At 38.9% G+C, this 24,372-nt stretch overlaps 1 protein-coding gene across 1 annotated transcript in view; it reads right to left on the bottom strand.

The window, feature by feature from the left end:
* The window catches only part of dpp6b (dipeptidyl-peptidase 6b), a 74,715-nt gene that overhangs the window by 24,468 nt on the left and 25,875 nt on the right, over window positions 1–24,372 (bottom strand). The window contains exons 2-3 of the mRNA XM_062428725.1: window positions 8,517–8,631; window positions 5,055–5,153 (exon numbers count right to left, since the gene is read on the bottom strand). Coding sequence (XP_062284709.1) covers window positions 5,055–5,153; window positions 8,517–8,631 — 214 coding nt within the window. The remainder of the gene's footprint in view (window positions 1–5,054; window positions 5,154–8,516; window positions 8,632–24,372) is intronic.

The raw sequence follows: 24,372 nt of genomic DNA on the forward strand, positions 1-24,372 counted from the left end.
TGTGTGTTAATAGTAAGGAGTCCTGAATTAGAGACCATTAGAGAGTAGGGGTTTGTTGAGTTCAGAAGAGCTCTGAAGTAGATGTCCTTGAGTGTTTAAGTTCATTGAGTTCATATTAAGAAAACCATTCGTATTAACATACATATAAGGAAAAGAATTTTGGTTTAAGCTTTTTGAAGGAAGACGGACCGTCTTGGTAATATTCTACAGACAAGGTTGACAAGTAAAAACTGCTGAAACACTTTAAACTAAGGTGAAGGTCTTTTGGGGTACCACTCATGAACTGTTGCCAAACATGTAGGATCATTGATAATAATGCTTGTGTGGAGAGCTGCTGTGGACTCTTTGCAAATGCTGTGTATGAATGCTGTATTTGCCCATTCATGCACAGTGCTGCTTGAAAGTTTTCGAACTCTTTAGAATTTGCTCTATTTCGCCATAAATATGACCCAAAATGTGATCAGATTTCCATCCAAGTTGTAAAACTAGAAAATCTTACACTTGTTTGTTTACTTATTGAGGAAAATTGTCCAACGTCAGGTGAGTCAGGTGTTTCAATCAATGGGATGACAATCAAGTGTGAGTAAGGGAGGCCCTGATTTATTTAAAGAAGAGAAATCGGGGTCTTCACTGTCAAAGTCTGAGCTTCACAACACAGGTTGGTGAAAGTGTGTCATGGCTCAAACAAGATTTCTGACAACTTTAGAAGAATAGATGCTGATACTCAGCAGGCTGGAAAGGGTTACAAAACCATTTCAAAAGAGTTTGGAAACCATCAGTCACCTATCAGGCAGATTGTGTAGAAATGGAAGACATCCAACACCACTGTTACCCTCCCCAGGAGTGGTTGGACAGCAAAGCTCACACCAAGAGAAATGCATGTAATAGTTTGGGAGGTCACAAGGGACTCCAGGCTAACATCTGAGAAACTAAAGGCCTTTACTGCAGTGGCTACAGTCAATGTTCATGAGTCCAACATCAGGAGAACATTGAATGTCAATGGTGTGTATGGTGTGTGTAACAGAGTTGCAAAGAGCCACTACTTTCCAAAAAGAACATTGCTGTTGTCTTCAATTTGCTCAAGACCACGTACAGTAGATGAGCCAGAAAGTGACTGTAAAAATGTTCTGTGGATGGATTAGACCAAATCTAACTTTTTGGTTTGAATGGCAATGAGAAAACACTGCATTCCAACATAAGAACCTCATCTCATCTGTGAAACATGGCAGTGATATTATCAAGGTTTGGGCCTGCTTGTGCTGCAGAAAATTCTATAGGAAAATGTCAAGATATCCGTCCATGACCTTAATCTCAACAGAAATACTGTGGAAGGACCTGAAGCATATATATTTTTTGACTTCCACTCCACTCACTGAACATCCCCTTGAAAACCCAGTTTGAAAACCTCTGGTCTATCTTAAAGCTTCACTTAAATAATCAACATCTGTTGTGCATGTTTTGCTGTTATTCAGGGCTTAAACATAGGCAGTTTTTACCTCTTTGGAACACAAAAAAACATTTTTTCTCATCAGATTGAATTATTCAGCATGACCCAATTATGTGATCAAACACATCTTTAAAAAATGCAGCAACAAATGCTCAACAAATGTGCCTGTGAAAGTGCCTGGCTCCGGCCACGACACATTAGCCAGATTAATTTGGTGACACCTGTTTGTAACAGTTAAAATGTCCTTCTTTCAGAGCTGCACAGGTGGCTCTCTTTTCTTTTGATGCTCATTTCTTTTGGGAAGAGGGACACAAACAAGAGTTGATTATGTGACTGCATACTGAATTCAGGATGGGAACTGTAATCAAGTCAAACCTGTTTCATGAGAAGATCCGAGCTGGGAGTCATAAAGAATAAGTGATGGCGATGCAGTTGCCAAAGTCGCTGCTTTTGTTTTTTCGGTTTTCAAAGTAGATTTAGCCACAGATGTTGCTCATTGAACTTGTTATCATTGTTGGGCAATATCGTATTCTGCTCTCAGAAATATGAATGTGTCAGACGGGCAGCAGCAGCTCTTTGTTTCAGAGATCAGTTTGAAAGTTGAATCCTTTGCCTTTGGATCTGTGTCAGTGAGAAACTCGGAGGTGAGTCCAAAGACTACTGAGGCAAGAAGTGATCAAAGAGCAATGGGGATCAATTACGCAGTGTTGTGAATGAAGCCCACAAAAATTGATGAGGACTACTGAAGTGTGAGGTTGTCCCATTGGACTCCTTATCAGAAGGTCATTAGCACCAAATGGGAGTTGATTGCATTAAGTTAACTGACAAGATGCAATGTCACACCATTGATTTCCGGGGTTTCATCAAGTGATGAGGACGTTTTCATCACAGTCATGACTGAAGGGCACAGAAACACAGCAACTTAACTAATTATATGTTAATAAGCTGGTAATGTAAGTAATCAGGAGAACATTTTTCACGGGTAGAACAAAAGGACTGATGTGAGGTCATAATGAGTAGTTTACATACGGCACAGAAAGCAAGTCACCAGGTGTTTTCATGCTTTAGTTGACAGTACATTAATGTGTCAACCTGGTTGTGTTGGGAGATGTTGAAGCTGTTTGAACTTTTGTTCTCTTTTGACTGTTTGAGTGTTGTCTTTAAACACAACCAACTTTTTATAATGGTAACAAACATTGATTATCATAATGACTATACAGACTACGACTTTTCTCAAAATAGCTAGTGCTGCATAACATTTTTACAACGCATAGATAAAGCTCTTTTATAAACTTTGATTTGTGTGTACAATGTTTATTGCTTCAAGGGAAATCAATAGGAATAAAAAATATATAAAATCAGTTGCTCGCTTAATTTCTGGACAGAGCTTTAAAGGTGATTAGTGAGCAACTTTTTGTGATTCAGATCAACAGGGAATGTTGAAATATCCCAATATTAATGCTTGCTGCATAGTCTTATCTTTCCATTTCGTGTCACCAGAGGTCAGATGACCAGCTGTGTATTGTCTGCATTCATCACATCAACAACCTTGAAAATAGCCGTTTGACAAAAACAAATCTACACTCAAGGATCATTCTTTCTCCAGAGCACATGCTTGTTCATTTTGCTCCAAGCTAATTCAATCCACTGTGGAAGACTGTGGTTGAAAGCTTCTATTTCTTTATATATGAAATGGACCTTGGGTTGAGAGAGTTATTGGTAAACTAAAAATATTAATACTCAGAAGACAATCAAATGACACAAAATGACAATGTCTAAGAACCCTGAAACAACCTGTAGGTTAAAGCCAGAAGGCCTGCCTGCTGAGTATACTGCTCTCCACACTATTGTAGAAATCACCAAAATGTATTCAACAATTTCCCTCACATTATAGATTCATAGAATAGTTTCAGAGATTGCCGTTCACCCACCAGATATTGTTTTTTTTGTTGTTGTTTTTTAACTCCTGGGCTGAATTAAAGCCCTCCTAACACATTATAATGTAAGAAATTATACAAATTCTTTGGTTAAAAAAAAAAAAAAAAAGGTATTAAAAATAAGCAATAAAATAAGTTAAAAAAAAAGAGTAAATAGTAGTAGTTGGCCACTACCAGAAAATCACTGGTTCAGACTCAGTTCAGAGGGTAAAAAAAATCATCTAATCCATCTCAGAATAAAGTGACACTCATTCAGTTTCTCACAAAATAGCTGAAAAATATCTCAAGTACATTTCCCGTTGAACACCAGAGGGCACTGAGTCAGCTGATCCAACATTCACGAGCTCAGCTGCCAGCTTCCTACTCACTACCTTGTCAAGGTTACAGAGGCCACGGCAAACCCATTCTGCTGTACATCTGTTCAATTTAGACCACGTCACCGTGGGCTCAATGCACAACATGCCGAATTTGTAGTACTCGACAACCGGTGACTCTTTGCCATGGAGACTCATGGAGAAAAATATCACAGCAACAATATGTTTGCATGCTGTGTGCTTTTCTTCAAAGAGGATGACTGTAAATATAATACAAATGATTCCTGTGACTGCAATGTATTTCATATGGACAATGTAGCACTTACGTGATGAAGAGTTTAAGCAAATGTCAAATATATCTATGTGTGCACTTTCAGGTATACTTCTTTTCGCTATGGAAACAGGCAGGTTTAATGGTTTCCTTGGTGATGAAAGGATGTGTTTGTTATTTATTGCAGATGAGTCCATTTTATGCTTTATTGCTCATAATTTATCATCAGCATCATTTATTGCTCATCATTCATACTTTAGAAAAAATGTCACTAATCGCTGGTGAATTCTTGTTGTTAGATGAAGTACTGAGTTGTGTTTTAGGAATGAATCCTTTTATGTGAAAGAGATTTTATTATTATTTTCATTTTATTTTTGCTGTTTTGGCAATATTCCAACATATTTTGATATACACACACCCACATCTTTTTCAGGGATAGAATAATTAAGACCTGGACTTCATTGCCCCTTGTGTTTTCACAGACCATGAACCATCCAACCAGATGGGGAGAGGAGTTCATTGTCTGACATGAAGAAATATTACAATGCACGCACCAAACACAGACGACTGAATCACAAGTCATCAAAAAAATGTTTACAGGATGTACCCCAGACAACAGGCAACATAGACTCACATAACATCACAAATAGACAACAGCTGTGTGACACAGGTTCAAATTGCAGCGATAAAAAAGTGAATAAAAGGTTAGACACAAAAAAATAGTTTCCATTATTCTACACATCTATACATGAACTCTGTTTAAACAAAGTTTTACCTTTGACTTAAAGCTAGAAATATTTAATTCATTAATTCATTCATATCCTTCAATAAAGAAGGCAACTTAATCCATTTGTAGAGCTTGGGTATGAAGACACATATTTCTTTCAATGTGCAACAGGCTGCAACTGACAGCACGACTCAATGAACAACAAGTACGATATCGAAGAAAGAACGTCTGGTTTTAAAACCAGTGGTATATTCTGAGTAATGGACAACAATGGCAGCTGTCATAATTTGTCTGGGTATGTTTTGTGTTTTGACAAGAGAGACAGATTTTAAATGTCAAAGACAGATTTTTAACTCACCGCTGAGCCATTTGGCATCTGGGTCATGGATGTGAAGGTCAGAACCAAAGACATCGTCTATAGTCACTTTCTTCTTAAGGGCAAGACTGTCATCTTCACCTGTCAAGTGCATCGCCAAAAGATAAATAAACAAACATAAATTAACTATGACGCACAGCAGCTCATACTTAAATTCACAAGTGTCTGGATGATCTAGATAAATAAATTTGTAGAAAACTTCAAGTCAGTCTTGCGAGATTTATTAGCATTTCAAGGGAGTGAGTTTACTAGCTTCAGAGAGAAAAAAAGAAAGGAAAACTTTTGATTTCGTCAGTGTGTTGCTCAGGGGGCAGCAGCCTCATCCAGAGACTGTCACCATCTCACTATAAAATACTCTTCTTCCATCTCCTGAGATAGCACCTTCAATAACTACCCCCCCCCCCCCCCCCCATAGGCAGAGCAATTTAGAAGAAGGTACAAACAAGAAAGGGGCCCTTGGTATTGCTCTACTGATCTGAGCGCATCAGTTCACAAGTTTTTCAGCAGCGGGAGGATGACTCCTTCCATCCGCAAAACCCAAAATGAAATCTGAAGCTGACAGCTGAACTGCAGGTGGAACAGATGACATGGGAACACAAATGGGTTTGGATGGATGAGAAGGGAGAAGCACAGCAGGTGTGTGAGCCCTTTAATTGTCTTCACCCACACTTTGACTTGGGAAAACAATCCTTTCGTTAGACGTGAGTTGTCACAATGGTTGACAACCCAGAGTGACTGTACAAATCAGTAAGCTGACAGATTCTTCAGCTGGCTTCACGATGCGACTGAGCAGGGGAGATCTGAGTGTGTGCAAATCATAAAGTGTTTATCGACTTGAAAAATCAGAGAAATTCTCTTGTCTGGCAAGAAGCTGTAGAGTGAGGGGAGAAAGATAATTTCCATCAGGCTGTAAATGGTTTCTCTGATGCTGTGACAATCTGACAAATGGCTGGAGCTCTTACTAATCATCTCTATTAAACAGGCCTGAATGGCATTAACCATTAAAAGGCCCATTAACTAGACGGAGGATGACCCCACCTCTTTGTAAAATCCGTACACAATCACCAACTGGAGAAACGATGTCATCTGTAAAACCTTGTGCCCACTAAAACAAGGTAATCAAATTAAAATAGCTGCCTGCATGTGCAGCGAGAAAAAGCAGCATCCTGCTGAGGATAAAGAAAGAGGCTGCATGGTGTAGAATAAAAAACTAATGGCTATGAAATAAATAATCACATGAATACATTGCACAAAGTATAAATGGAAAAATAATTGGTGAAATAATGTAAGAAATCATTAAAGCTCAACTATAATGAAATTCTATTTCAAAATGTCATTTTTCACCAGTATTTTACTTTTTCACTTATGTCACTTTTTTACAGCCTGCTCTTGCACCTTTTCATTTCTCTAGCAAACTCAATAACTGCTACCAGATTTATCCAGTTAGCTCCTGTTAACTGGAACAACAACACTATCAAAGTAATTCTGAATCAACTGTCTCACTGCTACTCGAAAAACATTGATCATGGATGTATTATAATAGCTGGATTTTATATTTGACGATAAAGCAGGGTATGCATTAGGGCGTGGCTACGTCGTGATTGACAGGTTGATTGGTTCACAGGTTCAGGAAGGCTCCTCATGCCCCTCCTGATGCCCATATAAGTAGAATCCGTGTTTTTATTTTTTCAAGTTGGCGCTGCCCAGATCCGAAACTATTGGCTTCCGAGCAGCAGTCCACAAACCAAGGATGTTACGTCCATTTCTTATATACAGTCTGTGGTTATTATGAGATTAACAGAATAAACTTGACATGAATGAAAATGGCAATGAATAATACAATTTGATATAAAAAAATTTAAAAAAGGTGTAATTGTGGAGAAAAAAGCCCATTTGAAATAAAGCAAAAATGATATCCAATGAAATTTGGTCATTATGAAAACAAATTATGTAATTACATTTCCTAATAATGTGATGAGTTTGAATAATTTCTTTAATTACTGTAATGTTTTTGTTAATTTAATATTGAACAGTTTGAGATTCAATACTACATCTAAGGTGTGTTTTGCTTTGCTACATTTAAAGCGCAGCCTGTGAGTAGAATATGTAAAAGTAGCGCTTCAACTAACAATTATTTTCATTATCAATTAATCCATCAATTATTTTCTCTAGTAACTGATTTGTCGTTTGGTCTATACAATTTCAGAAGATGGTGAACAATGTTGATCGCTGTTTCCTCAAGTCCAAGGTGCAACCTCAAATTTTTAGTTTTGTCTCGACCAACAGCCCACACCATTAAGATATTCAGTTTACCGTCATTTAAGAAGCTGGAATGATAATATATGATGTTTTGTATTTTTCCTTACAAAATGACAGAAAAAAATCCAATCGATTAAACCTCTAATTGTTTCCACTCTATGTAGTTTAAAGTTCAAGGAAGTTTTAAAGATTTCACAGATTTTAAATGGATCTTGATGGAATATCAGGCCTTTATAGGACGAACATTGAATAGCTTTTTGACAAAGATCTAGCAACATCTGCGACATCTGGCACATTGTGTCCCATGAATTTCCAGCACCTTTCGTTTGTGTTGCACTATAAAAATTATCATTTAAGAAGACCGTGCAGCCTTGGTCGATGTGGTCTCTGAGTTTCATTTGAGGAGTGTAAAATGTTTTGTTGTTGTTCTTTATTTATAGTCAAGGTTTTCTGTTGTATACATGTATACAGAGGCAGAATACTACTCAAAGTGTGTGTGCGTATGTGTGGTGTGTGTGTGTGTGTGTGTGTGTGTCTCTACTTGTTTTTTAGTTGGCAGCATATTTCTATTTTGAGACAGATTTGAGTGGAATTTGGTGGAACATTTGCCCATGGCCCAAGAAACAAAAAAGTGTTGATGAGATGAATTGATTTTTTTTTATCATTGTGAGACCACTGGTTGTATTCTGCGATTTTTTAATGCTTTGTATTCTGATGCACTAAAAACCCTTTCTAAACATTCTCCATTATTAAAATTGTGTGGCCTTGGTAGAGAAATGCACTCTGAGTTTTATCTGAGGTGTGAAAAATGTTTTGCTGTACTCAGTGTGTGTAGAAAACATGTATACTGCATATTGTTTGATCGTCTTTTTATCGGCAAAATATCTAAAAGATTTCAGTTCATTAAACTATTGTTTAGCCCAGCAAACAATGATTATTGTTTGATGAGGGGCTGGGTTTTTAAGCTGAATAAAGTTTAAGTTGTTTTTTTGTAAAATCTAGCCTGCAACTATGTTATTTTGATGCAGACCAAGATACAGATTACAAAGTTCTAAACTCTTTCTAATTGTAAGATAATCAGTTGAGAGGATTGTGCAGCCATGGTGGAGGTATGCGCTCTCTGATTACTTATATATATATTTGTGTGTGTGTGTGTGTGTGTGTTTGTGTGTGTACTGTACATACGAGGAGTCAGCAGGATGACGGAGGTGACGATCAGTGAACAGATGATGAGGATGACCAGCAGGGCGATGGCAATTCCCTTCCAGTTCCTCTGCGGTGGAGCACTGCCCACCAGGTCCTGACAAACAACAACACACATTACATTACACCGATGCACACACAGGCACAGGCCAAAGTAGCACCTTTTAAGCATCTAGGAAACAAATAAGATGATTCAGGCTGTATCCTTTCCACTGCATTATGGAGGCGGTTGAAATGTAATGAGTTCTATTTCAAAATGGATACACAGCGTTTTAGAGATGATCTTGTCATACATAAGACAGATGTATTTTGTACTGTCACAGTTGGAGTCGGAAATTGGCCGGAGGACAGCTCATTGTCTGTCAGACAAATGCCAGATACAACTCAGCCACTTCTGTGCAATAACACTGTATCCTCCAGCTGCTCCCTGCTGCTCGCCCATGAAGAGTCCCTGCAGCTTTGCCTGATAGCTGGAGTGGAGCTAACGCTTTAACACAGACACAACAGGCAGAATAATGAGCTGCTCTCCTCACACAGCCCAGCAGATGGTAGATGGCTAATCAGCGCTATTTGGAAAATGTACACTGCAACAATCCACAGGACATACAAAACATTTTAACTGCAGTAGACAGCAGTCAGGTGGCCTCTGAGGGCCAACCAACACTCATATAGATCTTAAACAATTTTGGTCTAGAAGCTCCATTAAGGGTTTTCCTGTGCAATTTAACTGGTAGGCCTGCCAAAAACACACATATCTTTGATCTTTCACATCTTTGATATTCTGTCCATAACAAAGCAGGGAGAGACAGTTTTCTGAAATAACAGCAGATGCAGGTTAACCTCATGAACTCTGTGCTGTCTATAACTCCCTTTATTTCTAGACTTGTGGTATAGTCACTACATGTCTCAGCCACACATGGCATATATTGTTATTTTTAGGACAGGTTTGGCTACTCTGAAATGCCATCATTCGGCATGTGAATGTCACTACAGATGTTTTAGGATACATTTAATGAATGAGTGAAATGTGCAAATATCCAAGAAGTTGAAGGGAAAGGTCAGAAATCAGGCTCACTTACTGTCAAGTGTCATTCATGTAATTAATGGGCTTCAACTATGCATGCATGTGTACGTACACACACACACACACACACACACACACACACACACACACATGCATACATGCACACACGTACATTAATCTCTTCGGTCATAGTCAGTGAGGAAAGTGAGCAGCTCTAGCCACCCATATCAGTCCAGCTGTTGATATCCTTGTATCCAATTAGACCTGGTCTCTGTCTGCCTTCAGTGAGTGGTAATACAGTATTCAGCAGCTCAGTGAACCATCCACGAGTTAATGAGGGGTGCGTTTGTGTGCTTGTGTGTGTGTGCTTGTGAGTGTATGTGTGGGTATGACTCAATTCACTTTCAGGGACACACACCAGAGTTAAGACCAGACGATTAGGGACAGCTCATGCAACTGGGTACAAAATCTGTTTCCCCAATTGGTAAAACAGTAATTTTTGGGTCAGTGGTTAAGGTTAGGGTTAGATTAAGATTAAGATAGGGTAAGTGTTAGGTTAAGTCTCCAGGAAATGAACTCTGTGTAAATACCCCCAAAAGTTACATAAGTACCCTGTGTGTGTGTGTGTTTGAGTACAAGTGAGGGCGAAAAAGACAACTCAACCCTGGAGCACAGATGATGCTTTTTATATTTTTTAAGTCTTTACATTACTACACTGCAAGCTCTTTTCTGTTTTAATGTTTAAAATGTACAGTACCTCTGTGTGTGTGTGTGTGTGTGTGTGTGTATATATATTTACACTGGCTGTGCCTCTACTGTCTCTGCACAGTTCGTCTCACAGTGGAGCGAATCAATACTGAAGGCAGTGAGTACACATAGAAAAACAGCAGGCACATCAATAAGCTGATTTATTGCCGCAGACTGTACACCTTTTCAAGATAAGGTGTACCTACTTGTATTCTGCATTCATACGATATTCATCTCCTTCTGTTATCATACACTAAGAGGAAAGACACACTGTTGAAGTTGTCTTTGATATATCAACAATCACTTCAGACCTCTGACCTAGCCAGATAAAAAAACAATACAATGTTTTGAAAAGCACTCAGATAACGGTCTTGTTTCTGCATCCTGAAAACGGCAAGCCATTAGTGCAGGCAGGTGATTTAAATGTGCCCCAGAATCAGTATCCAGTTCAGTGCAGCCTGTACCTGACTGAGAGGTACACATTTATAAATGTGACAGCTGGATCTGTGCCACATAACACAGGAAAAGTGTCTCTCGGCAGAATAATGCCAGACACTTTGATGCCAGGCTGGGAGCCATGTGAGTAAATATTCAGTTCCAGTCATTTCTCCACCCATGACAAATCAAGCATACTCATTGTGCCTAAGCTCAAGAGGTACAAGGTAAAATAATTTCAGACAGCCTACTTTTTGAATTTTAAATACATCTCCCATAAGGCCCTGTGGGCTAATTCACAGAGTGGGAATCACAGATGAACTCAATATGATACTATCACAATAGTCTTACCACAATAAAGATATATTACAATGTATGACAAAATATTAAAGAGAAATAATCTAAGCTATATCACGATATCTGTGACTGAAGAATAAATAAAAAAAATATTTCAAAGAGCATGAAATAGATAACGTACAGTGTTGATTAACAGCCAAGTATAAATATCAGCACACTGAAAAAATGAAGGAAAAAAAAGTGTGTCCATCACAGAGCTGCTGGTAGCATTAGCAAGTCTGATAAGAGACAACTGAGAGGCAACATTGTGCTAATAACCCAATGATTTATTCCTTTTCTGTGGCAGTAAACACAACACATGACTCACCGATTACTAACTTATATTCAGAGCTTTCGGAGATATTTAGGGCTAAGAACAGTAATATCAATATGATAAACAGCAGGGCTATGGCTATGTATTGAAACTGCAGCAGAGAGACGCACACACACTGGTGAGCCTCGTGTAGAGCTACTAGCTCCGCTACAACAAAGGTACCAAACAGAAACTTTTTCAAAGGGCCATGAATGTGTTTCTAGTAACTGTCAAAACTCCAGTGGACTTTCTATGTCTCCAGCATGGACACAGAGAGTCTGACAGCAGCTGTTCATAGCTGGTCATTTTGTTTGCATTTGTTCTTCGTTGTCACCTACATTTGCCTTCCATCTGACCATCATCAGTCTGGGGGTGATGGCGCTCTGGTAGTGGTAAGCTAAAGTAGCTGAATCAATTCTAATTGGTCCTTTGTCTGAAATGAATTGATATGTATTGATAACAAAAAAATCGCGAGTGGAAATATGTTGCGATATTGATTTTTTTCCCACCCATAGCTAATTCTTGCTGTGGAAATGTAGGATGCAGATGACTTGATGAGTACAATTAGCTTTGCTCCTGTGGTTGGCATTTCTGTAAACAGACATCCCATTATTCAATCAGAGGTCAGGGAGCTTTTCCACAAATCAGATCAATAGACAATCAAATACTGTTGGACATTTGCCTTTTTCAACGCAAAATTCTCAATAAAACAGCATCCTTTTGAAATGGATACACCCATTAACCTTCACCTTTGTCAATATTCCTAGATAGATTACACCATCTTGAGAGAGATGTGATTGATTTTATTGTACTTCCTGTGACAAGCTAAGCAGTAGTCAACAGAGCTGTCAGGACCGCTGTCGCTGCTATTAAACCACCAACTCAATTAACAACAGCCGTGTACAACGATGCAGCGCCTACGTCAACAGGCGAAGAAAAGTTCACACCAGGAAGTTTGTTGTCTTAATGAGTGTTGGATCTTGACGTATTCCTTTACGAAAAATAACCAATATTTATGGCTGGAATTCAGTTAAATGTAAAGCTCTTTCCAAACTGAGACAGTGTCCATTGTTAAGCCTCGGCTTTAAGGTAATCTGGTTCTGATGAAGATATAAATACAAAGAACACAGTGACACACAGCTGTCTCTCTTTTAATTGCCTTTCCTGAGGTTGCTTCCAGTGTTTCTTATGTTCATAAGTTCTTAAAGAGTTTCTCTGTCCTCTTGTTGAACTGCAACATATTTGTCTACACAAATTAGGCTGGTCTAAATTGATTTGGACATTTAAAAAAAATGCCATGCCTTTGTTGTTGTAGTTTTTCTTTTCAAGTTGCACTGCAGACAACACAGTCTGTCAAACATTAAAACAGCTATAGAGACGATGATGGAGAAGAAATCTAAGTGCTTTGTTGGATGCATAAGGGGATTAGCACAGATGGCTTTTTGATGGCAAGCTATAAACCAACTTTCATGTCATTTTTAATTTTGAGACCACACCTACTGTGAGGTACAGACCAGAATGTACTTAAGCACAGGTCCATCAAAATTTAACTGCTCATCTACTGATGTAAAACTTGTTGAATTTGCTATTTTTAGCCCTGCTTGTAGCGTGGCTCTATAGAGATGACTGTAATGGTTTGTTGGCTGGTTGCCACTGAAATCTATCAACCATTTCTGGATGGATTGGTAAGAAATGCTGAACAACCCTTCATGATACCCAGAGAACGAATCATAATGACATTGTTGAACCTGACAAAGAAAATACGTAGAAACATGCTGACTTTAGCATTTATCTAAAGTCATCAATGTGTAGACACATGTGGGTTTACACTTTCTGAAAGGTGGAAATTCAACCAATTTTATCCACTGAAGATATAAGATTAAATATTGTATTTTACAAAAAATGCAATATGAATAGATTGATATCAGAACATTCTTTAGGAAGCTGTAGGGAAAACTACACTTCCTTACAAACAGCATTTTATGTACATGCATTTCGTAAGAAGCTTCTTATATTTTATTTCATTGTATTTGTTTATTCATCATCATTCTTCTTAAAGCCAAAACCACCCTCTCCCATGCTGAATCAATAAATTTAAAACTCAAACCAAAGGTAGTAATTACAATCCTCCTGGGATAAAAACACAGGGGCAGCACCATGTATTTTAAAATAGCACTGTTCTTTCATACAATCTAATGTTATTAAAGTGTCTTAGTTCTGATTGCTTTATCCCAGCGGACTGTTGTATCCCTGTGTGAAATGAGGAACATTTCACCCACCTACTCAACTACAAATGAAAAGGCAGCTCCAAACTCAGGCAAAATTCACACGCATAAATTGTATGAAAATGATAAACACTGCCTTTGCTTCCAGCAAATGAAAACGCAAAAGACACATACAAAATCTAACTTCAGATGGATAATTCGATTTACCCCAATGTTCAGTGAGCTTAAGGTTGAACTGAAACAAACTGTGCAGCTGTAAAACTTAAAGTATTCCCAGGATGTTGACCTTTCTGGTGAGGCAAAAATGTGTCTGCGTGCCAAAAGAAATCTTGACCTTCGGCAGTGTTTTGAGACATGGTGAGGTATTACTGGCTGTCTGCATAAAGCCATCTCCTTCTTTTAGTCTGCGTGAAGAGCATGCATGCATACCTTACAAGTGATAACAATAAAAGCTGCATCAATAAATGAGAACTGCAGCCATTTTCGCCCTCTCCTCCTCAGATACCACATCCAAACAAACCCTATGTATTTTGCCATTTCTCTGCATCTGGGTACTGACTACTCAGAAGGGTAGAAAATCCCATGAGTGGAAGCAACACATTTTTTTCCAATCCATTTTTTACTATTTTCATTCTATTTCGAGACAAAGGGGTTATAAGAATAATGCATCTTTTACGGTCAAGCTTCCTTCCGCTCTCTCTCTCTTTCTAATCCTCTCTCCCTCCCACTTTCCCTTCGTCTAACTGTCTCTTTGTCTTTCCGCTCGCTGCTGAAGTGTGAAATGGATCTTTCCTGATCTCTGAGCACCTGGTTTCCAAGGGAACCAAGGGAGTCATTTGAGTCAGATTTGCAGTGAAGATGGTGCTGGCTGGCGTACAGTACAGTGGGGACTAATATTTCTGCTGAGTGTCGTGTACGTAATGTGACCCGGGGGCTTACAACATTAACTCCAGGACTCAGAAAACAAGTCACTCTCAAATAAGACACATGGGAATATAGACATTTGAAACGAAAGCAAACCTCAACCGTCTAAAGACATTGGACACTTGACACACGATATATCCCTCCACTGTAACATAGTCGGGGTCTGAAAAGAGCCAAACTCAAGAATGAAGCACTTGCCTATGGACATGGGGGTAAACTTTTCTCCAGAACCGCATCAATAAATTATGGGCATTCATGAGTGAGATTAAGAATTCATGCCAGCTGGCTTTTGGTTCATGGATAGTAGCACATCAGCCTTTCTCTGTGTATCCAGCTTGTTTTTGTCCACTTTGGAAAATGTGGACTGTGAACATAACACACAACTGAGGCCAGACAAAGAAAACAAAAATGTTTTTTAGACACAATATTGTGACCTTTAGACTGATCTTTTGATAAGAGATCAGCTTTGATAATAATAATGAATTATAAACATGCTTGAATAAAGTCACCTCTACAGACTCTGTGGGGCCTATAGTAAACCCACATAGATGAACAAATCTGAAAATAACATGGAGGTAATATAAAATAACATTTTGTTATATGAAATGGTGGAAAAATCGAATAAAAACAGTTGATCAAAAAATAATAATAATAAATAACATGGAGGATAGTACTGTAAGATGGTAAATAGATTGTTAAAATAATATAATAATATTATGGGACCTATCCTCTATGCACAATGACAGTAACCTGAGTCACTTATTGTGGTGGAGCATTTGAAGAAAATGGAAAACGTATATCAGAAGAGTTGAGACAGTGTGTAGTTTCTGCTCTAATGTTACATAAAGTTCTTCAACTTGACTCAGAAGCTGAGGAACACTTGTAATTAACTGCAAGTGATACTACAAATAATTTCTGTTTTACAGTACCATTATAACTATCAAGTAGCTAAGTACTCATAAAATCCTCCTACAGAGCTCCAATCTGATTATGAGCGACTCTGCAATACAAAACCATAATTACAAAATGGTCCACATTTAGCACATTTATGATGCCGGGGAGTGGAATCCAACTTTAGCCATATCAAAATGAATTGTAGGAAAACATAATGTTTAATGGGTTAACATTTCTTTCTCGTTTCTTTCTTCTTTAAAGCTGCAGAAAAAGCTGAAAATACAACCCTGATATATCATCATCTTTAATTTGATATGGAGAATGCTTAAAAGTAATAGTAGTAGTAGTGGTGGTGCTAGTAGTAGTAGTAGTAGTAGTAGTAGCAGTAGTAGTTGTAGTAGTCGTAGTAGTGGTAGTAGTAGTAGTGGTGGTGCTAGTGGTAGTAGTAACAGCAGTAGTAGTAGTAGTGGTGGTCGTAGTAGTAGTAGTTGTAGTAGTAGTAGTAGTAGTAGTAGCAGTAGTAGTTGTAGTAGTGATGGTAGTAGTAGTAGTGGTGGTGCTAGTAGTAGTAGTAGTAGTAGTAATAGTTGTAGTAGTGATGGTAGTAGTAGTAGTGGTAGTAGTAGTAGTGATGGTAGTAGTAGTAGTGGTGGTGCTAGTAGTAGTAGTAGTAGTGATGGTAGTAGTAGTAGTGGTAGTAGTAGTAGTAGTAGTAGTAGCAGTAGTAGTTGTAGTAGTGATGGTAGTAGTAGTAGTGGTGGTGCTAGTAGTAGTAGTAGTAGTAGTAATAGTTGTAGTAGTGATGGTAGTAGTAGTAGTAGTGGTGCTAGTAGTAGTAGTAGTAGTAGTTGTAGTAGTGATGGTAGTAGTAGTAGTGGTGCTAGTAGTAGTAGTAGTAGTAGTTGTAGTAGTGATGGTAGTAGTAGTAGTGGTAGTAGTAGTAGTAGTAGTAGTAGTAGCAGTAGTAGTTGTAGTAGTGATGGTAGTAGTAGTAGTGGTGGTGCTAGTAGTAGTAGTAGTAGTAGTAATAGTTGTAGTAGTGATGGTAGTAGTAGTAGTGGTAGTAGTAGTAGTGGTGGTGCTAGTGGTAGTAGTAGCAGTAGTAGTAGAGGTGGTGGTTGTAGTAATGATGGCAATAATATTACCAATAGTAGAATGGATATATTGGTGGGGTAAGTGAGAAGAAGACAAATGCATGTTGTTGTTCTTTAATAACAAGTCAAAATAATATTAAATTAGCAGATTTCACTTGGGGATAAATCATCTAACATCTGATGGGATGGGATGGGATGATTTCTCTTCCGTGCTTTAGACACTTAACAATCTTGAATTAAATTACATCAAGTCGGTGTGTGTGCAGTTAAACATACCTCAGCACTCATCTTATTATCAGAATGGATACATTACTAGATGATGTGGGATGCTCCGAGGGATCTGATCGACATCTTCTGTGTGTGTGTGTGCGTGTGTGTGTGTGTGTGTGTGTGTGTGTGTGTGTGTGTGTGTGTGTTCGTGTGGTGTGGTGTGGTGTTTGTGTGTGTACTTGTCTACATTTCATTTTGAAACCAGTGGGATATGTTTTTGTTGTTTATTTTTAGTTAAAACAGGAATATTTTTGTAGTAACTGTGCATGTTAACATGTACAAACCATTGACAAATTATAAAAACCCATACTGCACAAATTGCACATACAACAAATATACAGTGCAACATAAAAAGAGCTTCAAATACCGCAGCACCAATCCCAAGTTAAAGGTAAACACTGAGATTTCCTCTGCTAGATGTTAAAAATGATAATTTTTTCATAATAATTCAGCAATCATAGCTGAGAGCCAACAAAAACAATTAGTTATATGACCATGCAGAATTATGCAAATCAATTTAACAATAATACTACTCTGTCTTTTCCTGTTTAGACTTGAAAACAAAATGTTCTCCAAAGTCTGTTGCTCATTCATGCAGCAGCACTGTCCTCCAACGATAAGCAGCAGGTGGGGGTAACGGTGAAGAGTTTCTCTTCCAAGAGAAGCAAGTTTCAGAAGCTTTAAATCTCTCCGCCTGGTGAAGTGATCATTGAGATATTGGCATGAACAAAAATCCCAAGAGACACGCACATGGACTCATGGATACCGAGTCTCTGTTTTCCAATCTGTTATTGTTATTCCAACAAAAGAAACTATTACAAAGTGTCTCAGTGTATGTGCCAGAGAGTAACTATGCTGAGGCTTAGTCTGTGACCATAATTGAAAGTACATTGACTTCCTGTGCGACCCCTCCTGAAGTTAATCGTTTGAAAGAATGCAGAAAACAAAAGTGAGACTGTGATGACAAAAAGACAAAGTGCTAAACATCAAGATATGAGTAAATATGTTCTGGGATTTGTATGGAGTTTCATTGGTCTTTTTTGATTTATATACATATATATAATGGAGTTGCCATATATGTGTGGAAAAAATTATAATGGATGCACAAAGTAGGATACAGACTTTATGTGTATGCTGGATATAAAAGACTGTGTCACAAAGAATATAAGGTGGAATGGCCAGACATTTTGGAAACATAAGTGAGGTGTAATGTGCTGTAATGCAGAAGCAGGAAGTGTAGAGAGGGTTATAGGAATATAAATGGATCTATTGATATGGATGCGTTGAGACTTTTGTGGGATGTATACTGTTTTAAGGAGATGTGAGAGAGGGGGAGGAGGCGGTAACAATGAAGAAATAAAAATGTAAGATGCATGGACAAATACATGGAAAAACATTTGAATAAGCATAAACACACCAAGGTTGAAAGCATAGAACACAGCTGTTTTGCATTAGACAGTGCAGTAGTAGCTTTTGTGAAATCTTAATGGCAGGTGGGGTCATTCAGTGAGACTGATCAACCAAGTAGGACAGACTTACACTTAGACTTAAGAGCAGCCTATCTACATATAGTCTGTCAACAGTAAGTGCATCCCATTTTCCTTTCTCCAGTAATGGCCTTCTGTCATCTGACAGATTTTTATGTCTTTCAGGATCTTGTGGTGGAACTGATCATTAAGGTCTGAGTTTGTTCCTTTCAATTCTTTCCGTTTGCTCTTCACCAACTCTTTGTGCTTGTAAAGTTCAAATTTAACTATGAAGGACCTGCGGTGGTTGTTATTATTTCCTTTTTTGTATCTGACGCAGTGGACACAGAGGATGGTAACGTTGTTGACTATTTCTGGGGCTATTTTTAGTTTGCATGAACCTCTTGATTTTCTTTTCAGGGTCATCGCCTGCCTGTTCCAGTAATCCTCTGAATACTAAATAATCACAGCTTTGGAAAAAGACAACCAAGAAATGAAAGATACATTTTAGTCAATAGAGTCAATATCTGTGTAGTGAGTGTTTTGAAACCTTTTTGTAACGTTTGTTTTTTCTCTATGAATGTTGCGATTTGGTCCTGACTGAACTGAGAAGACACTTTTAAGGATTGAAAATAGTGATGTAATCTTATTTATCAAAGCCTACCCAGTTTTAATTGCCATTTGATGGGAAAAAGTGACAAAACCAACAATTCTAGACAGCAAGAAGTAGTGAAACAGAGTCCAAAAGGTCCACAACTCTTCCACTCATGGAATCCCTATGTAGAGTCCAGTGCGGTGGAGGAAATGTATACGTTTTGTCGCTCAACATGGTTCACAGTCTCTGCCTCTCCACAGTTTACAAAGCAGTGCCAGTCCATAATTCAGTGCACAATGACCCTGTCTCATCTTACTTATCACAGCTTTGTCCCTTCTGACCATTCTTACATTTCAAAGTGTTTCAGTGTTGGTTGTATTGATAAATAAAATGTGTCTAATAAAATGTCTATGTCTTCTCCTTCCATTCATTTCACCATAACTTTGGTCTTCCTTGATTTATTATGTTCTTACATTCAACCCTTCCATATGGTCGCCTACATCCAGATTGGTTTCTTTCCTGTTAATTACTCTCTTATGAGAGCTGGCACCCAAAAGCACCCAACAGTATTCCCCAACTCAGTTACTTGATTTAACACAATCAACATTTCCACTATTGCATCTAGTCTGGCTGTACATTTTTCATCCTTCAGTGCCATTACTGCTTCACTAGAATAGGAGCAAAAGATCTTTCCTGGTCTAATTTAGTCCACCAACATTGCCACAAGCTCCAACTGACACATCTGCTCACCATTCTGTATCTGAACCTGGGGAATGCACATCCCTATTGCAGCTTGTTGTAAATCCATATATATTCTACTGACTAAAGTCACCGGACCACCTGCATCCTTGATTTTGTCTAATACTGAAAGATCGGCATCAGGTGGTGAAACAGGTGGCCAGCACATTGACGTGCCTATCAACAAATGCTTCACTCCCACTTCCCTTGCTCTCTCTCGCATTAAATTTACTAGACTCCCCGTCCTTAATTCTTCACCTCCTTCATGGAATTCCCAGTACTGTCTTCTACTCGATTCTGTCCTACACTCTGCAAGTGTTGTCTAAAACGAACAAGAAAGTGTCTGCCAAATCAAAGAAACAAACCATCCGATCCAACACAACCACCAGCACTTCTTCCTCCACTCTCTCTTCTACCCAGCTGGTTTGTCGCTGCTGTCAAGCTCCATCCAAGTGGTAAACTCCTAACTGGTAGGTCTCTGCCATGTTTAATCTCACTGTGGTACTGCGAGGTTTCCAGCTACAGCGCCATCTTGCTCATTGGTCTTTGAAAGAATTAATAATGTGCCGCACTGAACATGTGAAACTGGGAGAGAGAGGAGAAAAGCAAAAATGAAGCGACGGTAACTCCTGCCGACTGTATCGTCGGGGAAAAAGCAAGATTGAGAAAAAGAACGTGTTTTCTCAGAGGATATTAATTATCACCTGCCCCTGGGCAAAACTCACAGAGTATCTTTTAATCATCAGAAGTACTGAGCGCACAACAATTTGACTGAAGTTGAATCAGTGAAGAATGGATCAGTTGGAAACAACCCTCACTGTTTTCTTTCTTTCTTTTTTTTCAAATTGAATGTTTTACTCAAAATGTCCCTGAAAATAAAATCCATTTTGAGTTAAAGGAAAGATAAGAGCCCTTCATTATTATCCTTTCAGAATAATTATGTGCAGACCAGATGGATTGTGCGTGATGAAAATCACAAAAACATTCAAATTGTGGTTAATCACAGCAGGATATTTAGAGGTTGGAGGTGTACCCATCTCATCCTTTTTAGAAGGGGTCTTTTTGTACAGCACTTCTTTGCTGCATGAGTCACCTTTGATCCCCTCAGTCTGGATGGGTACTTGTGTTTTTAGGTGACAGCAATGAAACCATACAATTACTAGACTGCTATACAGTAAATGTGGATGTTACCTTGAAAGTGGCAGTGACCTAAAACTGATAAGCAGCTACTACAGCAATGATCATAAACAAACAGAGTATAAAGAGCAACTAAACATTTTGTGATGGCAGTTTCTTTATGCTTTTAAAGCATCACGATGAGCAGCAATGTGAGGGCTTTTTACAGTAGTGCATAAAAAGAGAGTGATGGTTTACTAAATAAAGAATGTGCATTTTCTGAACTACATTATCTGTAATGACTCCCTTTGTGAAAATAGCAGCATTTTACATGGAGACGAAGATAAGATGAATTGAATTGTTAATGTGTTTATTGAGATATTGTATTCTTATATTTCAGATTTAAGTTAAATGCAGAGCAACAAAGTGCTTTAAAACCTCCACTGCTACCAGCTGTGATGATGCAGTCCAGAGGGCTGGAGTTCAAATCTCAGATGTGCCTCTTAGCTGCATGGTATTTCCTGTGCTATGATATATTTGTCTCTGTCTGTGCATCATTAAGGATGCACATGCTGGCAGTCAGATTTGAAACTAATATTACCAACAACAAGGTCATTGTTGAAGCTGTAGCATCAGGGGTGATGTGGGAGTGCATTTTTCAAGCTCTCTCATCCGGCTGGAAGTGTCTGTTTACATCGAATATAAGAAAATAAGTTGATGCCGGCCACGTATGAAAGTCACTCAGAGCAAATAAAGATGTATTGTTCCTTTTCAACTTAGGTGAAATGATTGCTGCTCATGTGTAATGATTGCGACTGTTTGTTCTGTTGTGTTGCACTGACATATGTGCATTCGCTCACTGCCAGCTTCCTTTTTCAAGTCTGACACCCGATTTCCTCTCAACCTTTAAAAAAAGCTTGCGCTCCTCTTTTTTTGATCTGAACATGGTTAAAGATCTACTCTGCTGCTGTCGACTTTGCACTCTCGCTTCATAAATGTATGAATGGGGCGCAAAAATAAACACTTTACACTTGAAATATTCAAAAGTGACTTCTGACTGACTGCATTCAAGACACAAGAAGTGCACAAGCAAATAAAAAAAGGAAAATGCAGGTGAAGTTCTTTCAATTTTTCAGCAAACTTGTAACAAATATCAAACGTAATTATATGCTGGACATTCATGTAAGTGGAGAGCCTTCTCCTCATAATGAAAAAGCCCTTTTACACTCAGCAGTCCTTGAAGATGCACTCGACAGCCAAATACTCAGCAATCAACCACTGTTATGCAATGAGATGTATTGTGAAGATGTTCTACTCCATATGAGCAAGCATGTATTTATTTTGCTGAAGCACCTTTCAACCTAAATTATAATATCACTGCCAAGAAGCTCAGTTATGTAAACCCAAAAGTGGATTGTGTCTACACGCCATTACATCATTTCACAGCTTTCCCTATGCCCTCATACACAGCACAATTTAAACTCAATGAGTTGACTGAACAATACAGAACAATTAACACCCACTCTCTGTCTTTTGCTCTACCTCTTTCCCTCCTCCTCTCTCTCTCTCATATTTGCACACACTTTTTTTCTACCTTTTTGGCTCTTTATCTTTGGTTCCGAGCCCAAAAAATTGATTTTGTCCCTGAAATTAAACTATTCAAAATACTGTATATCACTGGAGCAGAGGCTGTTTTCATAGATTCAAATTGTTTTTCATGAAAACAGGACACCACTACCGGCTATTATGGCACAAAGGCCACTCCTGTGGACTGAGGTCACAAAAGGAGTTTATTAAATATTAAGGCAGAAGTTTAGAAGTTGTGCATTGTTGGCCAACACATTCATTCTGCAGGACTTTAACATTTTCAGCCAGGAAACCCAAAAGACTAACAGAGGCTGTGTTAAAATGCTCAACGCAACATCTAAAGGCTGTGTGGAAGATTTTGATGATGTTGTTTTTTTTAAAAATCATCTGTTTCCGCTGCTGCTCACATCTGTGCGCTTGGTTTATGAGAGAAAACGAGTGCCGAAACGCTCAGGAAAATAACGCACGAAATAATACAAACATAGAAGTCCTACCTGATCCTGCTGCTGAGCAGCTTTCACCGGGCCGTTTGCGTCTTTAGCAGAAGTCATGACGGTAAATACGAAGGAGAGAAGAGAGGGGAGAGGAAAGCAAGGAGCAAAAGAGCGCGCCGGCGTCCGCTGTTGACAGGCTGCAGAATAATGAAGGGGAGAGAGGAGGCGCACAGACCGGGGGGGGGGGAGAGAGAGAGAGAGAGAGAGAGAGAGAGAGAGAGAGAGAGAGAGAGAGAGAGAGAGAGAGAGAGAGAGAGAAAGAGAGAGACGTGTTCGAGGATATCCAGTGATTTGCTAAAATAATGAAGACCGTGGGTGCAGACAGCGCAGGGTTCAGCTGATACGCAGCAAACTGTGGACCGCCGTTATGTGGGAGGTTCAGTTTACCTTTTCAGTATCATCATCACCCACAGCTGAATGGATTCCTATAACTCAAACATATCCCTGATTTCTCCAGCATTTAGTTTTTTATCGGCTCTATTTAAGACGGAGAAGCGTCTATTTGAAGAGATAAAGAATCATGGAGCAAACAGTGGAGGATCATTTCAGCAGTAATATCAGAGGAAACTGCATACTGCTGGGTGTATGTATGAAGGTTTGTACTATTTTCACAGCAAAGTCAAAGTACAGGAAAATGAGGCCAAAAAGAAACCTAATTTACAAAACTTAGCAGCTCCAGGTAAAGTGTAAAAGTCTTCTCACCCTCCTCTGCAGTCCAATCTGAAACTGCAAGGCTTTGCCATTTCCATTTCTACGTCTAGAGCTCAAGGTTTTGTCCTTCCAACTGGACCTATATTAAGTTCTCAAGACTCCACTTCCCACTGCTCAGTTCTCCGAGCTCACATCGACTGATAATATGGAGACCTGTCAGTTTGGATCAGATCACGGTAGGCACTCATTACTGGCAAGTCCATTACACAGGAAATGGAAACGGGAATCAATGCACCAACAACAAAATACTTTCAGGTATCAGTGCAGTTCTTGAGATCTAGTCCTATCTTGCTGGATTTAGAGGTACATACTTGACTGACAATGTTCCGCACTTTAGGAAGTACAGTAGGAGACAAAAAGATTTTGCATAGTGTGTCTACAGAACACCCATAAAAATCATATTCACTCCACTGTATATGCCAATGCTGCTTTATTGTCTGCCAATAAAACAAAGGGTTGCTGCCGGCCTAGCTCTTGAGAAGCAGTGCGAAACCATCCTCCCACATAGAGCAGAAATAGTTCCAGTTCCTAACAAAACATTGTTTGTGCTGCAACTCGTTCACCGTATGTCACATCTCTGCGCACACACAATCTTGTTAGCACAGCTCGCCTGCCTATTTGTGCTGCACACACACACAAACACACACACACACACACACACACACACACACACACACACACACACACACACACACACACACACACACACACACACACACACACACACAACACACTGCTCTTGTGCTGGGGAGGGTGTTGCTTCAGAAGTCATGCACAGTCTCTAGAGAGCTCCTGGCCTTTTGAACCAATCATCTGTTGGAGGAAAAGTATAAAACTGAACAATCTCAGATAAGAACAGTAAGAAAGTC

This window comes from Scomber scombrus, chromosome 11 (genome assembly GCF_963691925.1).
Source record: "Scomber scombrus chromosome 11, fScoSco1.1, whole genome shotgun sequence".
Classification (NCBI taxonomy): domain Eukaryota; kingdom Metazoa; phylum Chordata; class Actinopteri; order Scombriformes; family Scombridae; genus Scomber; species Scomber scombrus.